Genomic DNA, 11,438 nt, shown 5'->3' on the forward strand with positions numbered 1-11,438 from the left:
TCTTTCCCCTCTTTTTCTCCGTGTGTGTGCCCACGTGTATTTCTTTGCGCCAGTGTGTGTGTGTGTGTGTTAAAAACGTGAGATAGAAGTGTTCCAGATCTAGGTTCAGATTGTGGTATAGTACCATACTTCTGCCCTTAGCTGGTACGAGATAGAATTATAGCGTTACAATTATATAATCACAATTATAGAATTACACAGAACACTGAATTATAGGATTTCTTTTTGTGAACAATTGTTTTCTTTAGACCAATTTAAAAAATATAAAAATATATATAAAATGCCTCCTTTTAAAAAAATAGGCAAGTCAGTTAAAAACATATTCTAATTTACAATGACGGCCTAGGAACAGCGGGTTAACTGCCTTGTTCAGGGGCAGAACGACATTTTTCCCCTTGGCAGCTCGGGGATTCGATCTAGCTACTTTTCGGTTACTAGTCCAAAGCTCTAACCACTAGGCTACTAGAATACAAACGCACCCCTGGCGGCCCAACACCATCCCCAACCTCGGTCAACAACACAATATAAAACACAAACACATACAAATCAAATAATAACAATAAACAAACATTACAATCAAATAAAAAAGTACATACAACATTGTTTACCACTATATCACCACCAATGATTTATAGGATCTCTGTGGATAAAATAGTTATTGATCCTTTATCATAGCCTAGTTATGATCCACTATCGTTAATTTCCTATCGTTAATTTCCAGAAAATCTCGAATACCTCTCACCGCCAGGTGGCAGTCAATATAATCTACTACTCTCACTTGCAGTCGTTGTGGGTGTGTCTTGCCTCACTTTCTTTGATTATCTCAATCTCGGTGACAGCTAATCAGAAAGAACAACAGAGTCGGTGAAGAACCTTGTCGAAAGAGGAGAATTTTGCTTTTAAAGCAATGGAGGAGTACAATTCCGGAGAGGAGGTAGATTGTGTATTAAGCTAGATACATATGTATTATTTCAGACTTTGACACTGATTTCAAACGGCCGAGTTAGCTAGATGAATGGTCAGCTAGCTAGCTAATGTTAGCATGCATTGCGGGTGCTGGCTTTAAAAACGAATCTGACGAGTACATGAGTATTTAAGTAGTCAAATGAAACTGACAAGATAATTTACACCTTGCAAACATTTGTAATGCAAATGTTGTCATATTATTGCATGTGGGGAATTTGTAAGTTTAGCAGCTAGCTGGGTGTGGTCAAATCAATCAGACTGGGCTGGGCAGGACTTGATTAGTAACGCGCTAGCATCTATCAACATTCAGCATAGGCATCTCTACAGTATTATGCAGGTGAAGCCTTCGGCTGTCCCCATAGGGTTTTACATGGAACCCAAAATTGTTCTCATGTGGACAGACGAAGAGCCGTTTTAAGTTCTAGATAGTACCTTTTTTTTCTAAGAGTTTAAATACGTAACGTTGAATCTACTTAGCTATAAATCTTCCAGTAGTAGCAGGCTGCAATTCACATTTTCTCTGTGCAAGTTATTCTGAAGATCCTATCAACAGTTAGCTATGAGTTTATTGCAGCAGTCCTTCCTCCCGGGGCTTGCCTGAAGGCATTTGATATCCAGTCTTGACAGCTATAGTGTCGACTAAGTTCTCACAGAGTGGACTGTCTGTCTGTGTACCCTCATTTGTTGCGCAAGCAGCCAGGAAAAACTAGGTCACCTCCTTTTGTGTGAATGAATGCCCAACACTCAACAGCACAAGCTTTTTGTTTTAAGTTGTATCATAACAAAGTAATCCACGCTTTATGTTAATGTTTTTCATAATTACTCTTTTTATATATTTTTTTATATCGTTTGGAATCACAGGTGTCCTTCAATGCAGATGAGGCCAGTGTCTCAGTTAAAGAGGTAAAGGGATATTTGAAACATGTTTGTCAGCAGTCTTATTTCTTGGATGGCAAAGATGATCAAAAACACTGATTATCCCTTCATAGATGCTTGACTGTATTGTCTTCCTTGCTGACTGTTTGGTGTCTGTGTCTCAGTGTATCGAAGGCATCATTGGAGGACTAGACTACAATCAGAACAAAGTGAACCAGTGGACTGCCAGCATCGTGGAGCACTCTCTCACCCAACTGGTCAAGCAAGGGAGACCATTCAAGTTCATAGGTATGATTGTAAGGATGTTATAACACAAGGAAGCTATGGTATTATGAGAGTCACTCAACAATTAGTCACATCGAAGTGGTGAGAAAACGTACCGTACCAGTCAAAAGTTTGGACACCTACTCATTCCATGGTTTTTCTTTATTTTTACTATTTTCTACGTTGTAGAATAATAGTGAAGACATCAAAACTATGAAATAACACATGGAATCATGTAGTAACCAAAAAAAGTGTTTAACAAATCAAAATATTTTATATTTAAGATTCTTCAAAGTAGCCACCCTTTGCCTTGACAGCTTTGCACACTCTTGACATTCTCTCAACCAGCTTTGAGGTAGTCAATTGGAATGCATTTCAATTAACAGGTGTGCCTTGTTAAGTTAACTTCTCTGGGGTATGTGGGACGCCTGCGGGACACACTATTCAACAGCCAGTGAAATAGCAGGGCGGCAAATTCAGAACAACAATCTCATAATTCAAATTTGTCAAACATACAACTATTATATCCCATTTTAAAGATACACTTCTCGTTAATCCAACCACATTGTCTGATTTCAAAAAGGCTTTACGGCGAAAGCATAACATGAAATTATGTTAGGACAGCGCCTAGACAAGAAAAACCACACAGCCATTTTCCAAGCAAGGCGAGGCATCACAAAAAACAGAAATACAGCTAAAATTAATCACTAACCTTTGATCTTCATCAGATGGCACTCATAGGACTTCATGTTACACAATACATGTATGTTTTGCTCGATAAAGTTCATATTTATATCCAAAAAACCCATTTTTACATTGGCGTGTAATGTTTAGAAATGTTTTGCCTCCCAAAACTTCCGGTGAATGAGCACATCAATTTACAGAAATACTCATCATAAACGTTGATAGAATATTCAACTGTTATTCAAAGAATTATAGATATACTTCTCCTTAATGCAACCACTGTGTCAGATTTCAAAAAGTTTTATGGCGAAAGCAAATTTTGCAATCTGAGTACAGCGCTCAGATATCAAAACAAGCCATACAGATACCCGCCATTTTGGAGTCAACAGAAATGACAAAAATTACATTATAAATATTCACTTACCTTTGATCTTCATCGGAATGCACTCCCAGGAATCCCAGTTCCAGAATAAATGTTCGTTTTGTTCGATAAAGTTCATCTTTATGTCCAAATACCTCCATTTTGTTCGCGTTAGGTTCACTATTCCAAATGCAAGGCACGCGCTTACTAAGTCCAGACAAAAAGTAAAAAAAGTTATACAACAGTTTGTAGAAACATGTCAAACGATGTATAGAATCAATCTTTAGGATGTTTTTATCATAAATCTTCCATAATATTCCAACCGGATGATTCCTTTGTCTTCAAAAAAGGAAATGAACACAGCTAACTCTCACCTGAGTGCGCGCGATTGAGCTCATGTCATTTTCTCAGTCATCTGATTCCAATGGCTCTTATTCTCTCCCCAGTCACAGTAGAAGCATGAAACAAGGTTCTAAAGACTGTTGACATCTGGTGGAAGCCTTAGGAAGTGCAAAATGACCCCATTGACACTGTATACTGGATAGGGAATCACTTGAAAAACTACAAACCTCAGATTTCCACACTTCCTGGTTGGATTTTTTGTCAGGTTTTTGCCTGCCATATGAGTTCTGTTATACTCACAGACATCATTCAAACAGTTTTAGAAACGTCAGTGTTTTTCTATCCGAATCTACTAATAATATGCATATCCTACCTTCTGGGCCTAAGAAGCAGGCAGTTTACTACGGGCACGCTTTTCATCCGGATGTCAAAATACTGCCCCCTACCCCGATGAAGTTAATTTGTGGAATTTCTTTCCTTCTTAATGCGTTTGAACCAGTCAGTTGTGTTGTGACATGGTAGGGGTCATATACAGAAGATAGTCCTATTTGTTAAAAGACCAAGTCCATATTATGGCAAGAACAGCTCAAACAAGCAAAGAGAAACGACAGTCCATCATTACTTTAAGACATGAAGGTCAGTCAATCTGGAAAACTATGAAAGTTTCTTCAAGTGCAGTTGCAAAAACTAACAAGTGCTATGATGAAACTGGCTCTCATGAAGACCGCCACAGGAAAGGAAGACCCAGAGTTACCTCTGCTGCAGAGGATAAGTTCACTAGAGTTAACTGCACCTCAGGTTGCAGCTCAAATAAATGCTTCACAGAGTTCAAGTAACAGACACATCTCAACATCAACTGTTCAGAGGAGACTGTGTGAATCAGGCTTCATAGTCAAATTGCTGCAAAGAAACCACTACTAAAGGACACCAATAATAATAAGAGACTTGCTTAGGCCAAGAAACATGAGCATTGGACATTAGATCAGTGGAAATCTGTCCTTTGCTCTGATGAGTCCAAATTTGAGGTTTTTGGTTCCAACCGCCGTGTCTTTGTGAGATGCAGAGTAGGTGAACGGATGATCTCTGCATGTGTGGTTCCCACCGTGGAGCATGGAGGAGGAGTTGTGATGTTGTGCGGGTGCTTTGCTGGTGACACAGTCTGTGATTTATTTAGAATTGAAGGCACAATTAACTAGCATGGCTACCACATCATTATGCAGCAATACGCCATCCATCTGGTTTGGGCTCAGTGGGACTATCATTTGTTTTTCAACAGGACAATGACCCAAAACACACCTCCAGGCTGTGTAAGGGCCATTTGACCAGAGCGCTGAATCATATGACCTGGCCTCCACAATGACCTGACTTCAACCAAATTGAGATGGTTTGGGATGAGTCGGACAGCAGAGGGAAGGAAAAGCATCCAACAAGTGCTCAGCATATGTGGGAACTCCTTCAAGACTGTTGGAAAAGCATTCCTCATGAAGCTGGTTGAGAGAATGCCAAGAGTGTGCAAAGCTGTCATCAAGGCAAAGGGTGGTTACTTTGAAGATTTTCAAATATAAAATATGTTTGATTTGTTGAACACTTTTTTTGGATTCTACATGATTCCATATGTGTTATTTCATAGTTTGAATGTCTTCACTATTTTTCTATAATGTAGAAAATAAGAAAAATCCTTGAATGAGCAGGTGTGTCCGAACTTTTGACTGGTACTGTAGATGCAGTAAAAGTTGAAGTTGTTGGTATCCCTTAGAACAGTGGTCACCAACCAGCTGAGTGAGCATACATTTAAATAATTTGCTTTTATTTTACTGGGCTGATGGTGCCTGCATCTGATGGTCCCTGCATCTGATGGTCAGTCTCAGAGGAGGGAGAGAGCAGCAGACTGAGGGTCCGTTTCTCAACATCCCTCCGCTCTTCCTTTCCTCCACTGACACTGACCAAAAAGGGACACCGTCTTCCAGCTGATGGGGAAACTCGAATCGCGCCGCATTATTTCTGCCTCATGCACAAATTCAAGTTGTTACTTCTATGAACAGAGAAAGTGAAATATTCCTTTATTAAAAAAGACCCAAGCCGCTAATATTAACAACAACGCAAGCCTACCGATGCACTTTCCTACTCATTCATTACTACTGCAGGGATTGTTGTAGCGCTGAGTGGAAATAGGAAGTATGTGCATTTTATGGGTTGTAAAAGTGTTGAATACAAAGTGTTGACAGTACTGAATAAGAACTTAAACATGAAGTCAGTCATAAAAACAGCAGCTCTGCTCTATTCGTTGACAGTTTCTCTCTAGTCATGGTTTTAAACGTTTTAAAATCTCAGTATCAATTTTGCCGTAGCTTTCTTTATCCCTGCTACGTTACTGCAGACTCGGTCATCTGAGCAATCTGATTGGCCAGCGGTGACAGTGCACTTGATTTCCTCTCCAGGCCCACCGGGAAGACAGTTTGTACCTTCAGTCACATGAAATGGCAACAGTTTGCCTACCCGGCGCACAGGACAGCTGAATTGGCTGCACCTACCACCAACAGCCCGAGGCTAATAAATAAAGAAATAGGAACACAAGGCTTTATCATTGGGTTTTTTACAGAAATGTTTGGTGATCGACTAGAAATGCCTTGGAGATCGACAAGTCGGTGACCACTGCCTTAGAAGAAGGCTACTCTACTTCGCCCTTAACAAGCTGGATGATGGGCCCTTCGTGTGCTCCCGGTCACAAAGTGCTGTATGATAGAGGTATAATATCTATGATAGCCTTTGTGACCAGAAGCAAAGCCCTGTGCATGACAGAAAGCTTACAGCAGGAAATGTATCTTCAACATTGTCTTGTGTTCCAGTGAACTGTGCCATCATGCAGAAGAGTGGTGCTGGTCTCCACACGGCTAACTCCTGCTACTGGGACACTGCTACTGATGGTGAGAGAGAGGAAACCCCCACGCATACTGTACTAACCTTTGAACAGGCATTTGCTTTTGTTGTGCTAATGAACAGTGTATTACGTTTTGGCTCATTCAGAAGGGTGCAACAAAGTATAGCCCGACCGATATTGACCTTTTAGCGCTGTATCGGTATCGGCGATAATTCCACCGATAACTTCTATTTAATAAATAGAATGGGGGGAAAAAAAGGCAATCTCATGCTTATCTGAACATTCTGTTTCATTTAAGGCTGTCCCCGACTACAAAAAATCTTGGTCGACCAAGTCTGTTCTTTTGACCAATCGATTGGTTGAAATTTTAAAACGTGTATTTTTCCATATATAGACACATCCTATGTTTTAATCAAATCCGCTATATGCACTGTGCATGTCTGATGCTTTAAGCGAACTGTTTGATTAAATAATTAAGACACACATATGACTAGGGAGTCTGACCGCAATTGATTTGATTGTGCCGCCTGGTTCAGATTTGCTGCGTTTTGTTAAAAAAACTAAAAACTGAGTGACTGTGACTAGCACCGATTGTCTCTCTCTCCTCCCTGCTGCAGCGACCACCACAGAACATCAGTGTGTATAGTGCTGTCTGTCTCTCTCTCCTCCCTGCTGCAGCGACCACCACAGAACATCAGTGTGTATAGTGCTGTCTGTCTCTCTCTCCTCCCTGCTGCAGCGACCACCACAGAACATCAGTGTGTATAGTGCTGTCTGTCTCTCTCTCCTCCCTGCTGCAGCGACCACCACAGAACATCAGTGTGTATAGTGCTGTCTGTCTCTCTCTCCTCCCTGCTGCAGCGACCACCACAGAACATCAGTGTGTGCAGCGCTGTCCGTGTTGCTGAAGCCGCAACATAATTAGACATTTGACTGAAAAGTGATGTTGACGAAATCCCTGATTTGTTTGGTCAAAACATTCCCTATTTCCTCAATATTGGAACGTTTTTTTGTAAAGCCTTTATTACAACAGTCTCATTCATCCGTGAAATGGAACGGTTTAGGCCTATTCATTCTAATTAGTCATTGGTCGCATTTCACATGTGTGTCGACATGAACAAATAAATGATTGATTAGCCTATATAACTATTGAAATACAGACCTAAGTAAGTTATGGTATTAAGACTAAACAGGATGCGCTCTTAGGTCTACAGCTTGATGGTTATACAAGGATACTATACTCAGACCACTAATGATAATGACATTACTTATTATAATAGCAATAAACAGATCAAGGAAAAAGGAGAGTTATTTTTATTATAAATATTTCTGACAATTTGGAACAGTGTAAACAACACCAAATGTATGATAAATAATACCAGAAAGGCTGGTCTAACGAGAGGGGAAAAGTGTAAAGCCTTTATTACAGCATAGCAAAGATGAAAAATAGCAGAATTTGTGAAGTTGTTGCGTGAGGCTTGGTTCTCGTGGAATCAACCAACCAAACACTCAAACAGGCAACGGAAGCAGAATCTTTCTTATTTCTGTAGATATACAGTACCAGTCAAAAGTTTGGACACACCTACTCATTCCAGGGTTTTTACTACTTTCTGACCTCAAACCCAATTGAGATGGTTTTGGATGAGTTGGACCGCAGAGTGAAGGAAAAGTGGCCAACAAGTGCTCAGCATATGTGGGAACTCCTTCAATACTGTTGGAAAAGCATTCCTCATTAAGCTGGTTGAGAGAATGCCAAGAGTGTGCAAAGCTGTCAAGGCAAAGGGTGGCTACTTTGAAGAATCTCAAATGTAAAATATATTCTGATTTCTGTAACACTTTTTTGGTTACTACATGATTCCACATGTTATTTCATAGTTTTGATGTCTTCACTATTATTCTGCAATGTAGAAAATAGTAAAAATAAAAACCTTTGAATGAGTAGGTGGGTCCAAACTTTTGACTGGTTCTCTATATAGATTTATAAAGCCAGTCACATGTAACAGTTAGGCATTTGTTATAAAATATTCACATTTTTATTTGTGTTGTACCATTGTTACATAATTTCATATGGTTATATTTCAATAGCACGTCTTAGACTGATGGAGTGTGCCATCCCACCGGCCTCCACAATGGATCAGTCCACTCAGACAGGAGCCAATCTGTCTTGTACATCATGATTACGAATTTCTTTTATTGCTATTGCTCGACTAAATAAATCTCGGTCGTCCAACAGCCTATCGACCAGTCGACTAAATGGGGTCAGCCCTAGTTTCATTATTGTCACAATGTAGGAAATCAATATTTGAAGCATATTTCTTGGACAATTGCTCTTTGGGATGGCAATTTATGAGAACTCAGTGTGGAAAAATGACCCTTTTTCATTTTCCCGCTGTAAAATAGTATGTCGGCAGATATATTGGTACATTTTGTCCCCCCAATTGGTATTGGACCCTCCAAAAAAACCATTGGTCGGGCTCTAATAGAAAAGTATTGTACTGGACCTACATGATTCCCTGTGATTTTCTGGAAACAGGAATCTGGTCAATTTCTGTTTCTATCTGCGTATGTTTTGAAATGTTGCTCTCCACAGAAGAAGCCACATGTTGGAATGTATTTGTGTCCATATTGGTTCTGATGTTGTGTTCACTCTGATTGGTTGAGATCTAGTGGGTTGACCTGATTGGTCTTTGTGGTGTCCTCCCACAGGAAGCTGCACGGTCAGGTGGGAGAACCGCACAATGTACTGTGTGGTGAGTGTTTTCGCCGTGGCCTTGACCTGTTAACATGGGCCCTTCCCACGCCCCCCCCCGAACACAACCTGGCATGCACCAGCACCACCAAGCCTTGAAGATCCAATGCTGATTACCCATGAAAGTAAATGTCTGTTGTACAACATCTTTCAACCCCACACTCACAAACTTTGACCACTCCCAATGGGAACCATAGGATGGGAATTCAGTGATGTTGCTGTAAGTGGTGGATGCATAGTGTTGTCTGTGTGTAAATCTAAATAGACCAGTAGTTCTAGAGATATGCTCAGCATGAACTTAGAAAATGAAACTAACCACACTGGTAAAGATTCTTCGTTGAATAATTACAGAACATCATCAACTATGCTATACATGTGGAATAATAGTATTAACTAAATCAATGCATCCCATTTACATTTTCAATAGTGTGTCGTAGTTGAACCACTATAAAAAATAAATAATAATTGGAGTCTCAAAGCAGAGAGGTCAGGTTTAATACATTCCTAACAGAGTGCAGAGACAGACATTGGCGGTTCCGTTGGAGCATTGTTGGTTTATGATGGTGTACTTTCTTTTTAAAAATGTGTATTATATTTATTCTAAGACCATTCCCTCTAGATTGTTGAAGTTGTAGCTCTCCTGCATGTTGTATCACATTTACCTCACTAGCCCTTATATCATTTGTGATATTAAATCGACTGAAAATGCTCATGACACTACAAGTATGACTTGTGACTGACCGTGTTTGTCCATTGACCTTTGTCATTAAATGTATTATTTAACTATCGTCACATGATTTCCTGGTGTTTAATTGAGATGTCTCACCAGTAAGGCAGTGTGACAGAATAGCTAGTGAGGTTTAGGATGGGGTGAAACAAGTGCAACTGCTGGTTTCTTACCTTACACACATTCCTGTACATAAGGGGGTTGAGGTAGTTATGTTAGAATTATCTTTTGTTACAAATGATCTATTTGCTGCATTGTTGTACTAATCAATTCTATGTACCAGATGGGATTTTAAAATAAGATCAAGAGGAATTAGGATGCTTACTAATCACAGATGTTTAAAACGAGCGCTGCAAATCTTCTTTAAGCCTTTAATGTCTAAACATACAGACTCACCTCATCTATTAAAACTCACATGACTAGCTTGTCTCAGAGTTTATTCATTTTTCATTAAGGCAAATGAGCATGAAAAGAGGTCAACACATGAGAATCTGTCTGTATACAGCTCTGATGAAGCAAGGCTATACCGAGTCTGTGTACAGCTCTATCCCGAGTCTGTGTACAGGTCTGATGAAACAAGGCTATCCTGAGCCTGATGATGAGTCTGCCTGTACAGCTCTGATGAAGCAAGGCTATCCCGAGTCTGTGTACAGGTCTGATGAAACAAGGCTATCCTGAGTCTGTGTACAGGTCTGATGAAACAAGGCTATCCTGAGTCTGTGTACAGGTCTGATGAAACAAGGCTATCCTGAGCCTGATGAGTGCCTGTACAGGTCTGATGAAGCAAGGCTATCCTGAGTCTGTGTACAGGTCTGGTGAAGTAAGGCTATCCCAAGTCTGTGTACAGGTCTGGTGAAGTAAGGCTATCCCAAGTCTGTGTACAGCTCTATCCCGAGTCTGTGTACAGGTCTGATGAAACAAGGCTATCCTGAGCCTGATGAGTGCCTGTACAGGTCTGATGAAGCAAGGCTATCCCGAGCCTAATGAGTGAAGTTATGGCTGGTGGAACTAAACGTTTACCGAAGAAATCTTTTGAAAATGATTTCCTCATTTGGAAGATTGTGGCCCCGCTTTCAGCATTTTGTTGTCCCTCACTTGAGGTAATCACTCATTGTAGAAGTGAAAGCTGTTTCTATACTATTCTGTTCACCAAGCAAAGCTTGGCAGATGAGTTACTTCAAGGATGGAGAGTAGGAGAAATGGAACTTGTAAAGAATTTGATCCCAGCCTAACAATCTAGAGGAATGTTCTTGGCTGGATTCCATTGTCAAAACTTGCTACCTCTCCTTGTTTTTGGGGGGTATCAGTACATTTTATATTTTTTGCAACTTTTACTTCACTATATTCCTAAAGAAAATAATTTACTTTTCACTCATTTTCCCTGACACACAAAAGTACTTGAGCTTAGCAGGACAGGAAAATGGTCCAATTCACACACTTCAAGAGAACATGCCTGGCCATCCCTACTGCCTCTGATCTGGAGTACTTACTAAACACAAAAGCTTTGTTTTTAAATTATGTCTGAATGTTGGAATGTGTCCCTGGCTATCCATAAAATAAATAAGAAAATTGTGCTGTCTGGTTTGCTTAA

General features: G+C 40.1%; 1 protein-coding gene across 2 annotated transcripts; it reads left to right on the forward strand.

Annotated features, from left to right (window-relative positions):
* Nucleotides 1–789: 789 nt before the first annotated feature.
* Nucleotides 790–10,269, forward strand: LOC106586680 (dynein light chain Tctex-type 3). 2 transcript variants are annotated; one of them, XM_014174208.2, is made up of 5 exons: nucleotides 790–934; nucleotides 1,828–1,869; nucleotides 2,007–2,130; nucleotides 6,340–6,417; nucleotides 9,078–10,269. In XM_014174208.2, exons 1-5 carry the CDS (start codon nucleotides 908–910, stop codon nucleotides 9,152–9,154), a joined length of 348 nt encoding a protein of 115 aa, XP_014029683.1. In that variant the 5' UTR covers nucleotides 790–907; the 3' UTR covers nucleotides 9,155–10,269. The 2 variants fall into 2 exon arrangements, with proteins under 2 accessions (XP_014029683.1, XP_014029684.1); XM_014174209.2 differs by lacking the exon at nucleotides 1,828–1,869 and having other exon boundaries at nucleotides 792–934.
* The last annotated feature ends 1,169 nt before the right edge of the window (nucleotides 10,270–11,438 follow it).

The sequence above is a fragment of the Salmo salar genome, chromosome ssa25 (assembly GCF_905237065.1).
Source record: "Salmo salar chromosome ssa25, Ssal_v3.1, whole genome shotgun sequence".
Taxonomy (NCBI): Eukaryota; Metazoa; Chordata; class Actinopteri; order Salmoniformes; family Salmonidae; genus Salmo; species Salmo salar.

What these genes read in the sequence shown, in the direction of transcription:
- LOC106586680 (XM_014174208.2), top strand. Translation starts at nt 908, where the DNA reads ATGGAGGAGTACAATTCCGGAGAGGAG. An exon ending in AGTACAATTCCGGAGAGGAG is followed by an intron (nt 935 to 1,827) that starts GTAGATTGTGTA and finishes TTGGAATCACAG; the next exon opens with GTGTCCTTCAATGCAGATGA. An exon ending in CTGGGACACTGCTACTGATG is followed by an intron (nt 6,418 to 9,077) that starts GTGAGAGAGAGG and finishes GTCCTCCCACAG; the next exon opens with GAAGCTGCACGGTCAGGTGG.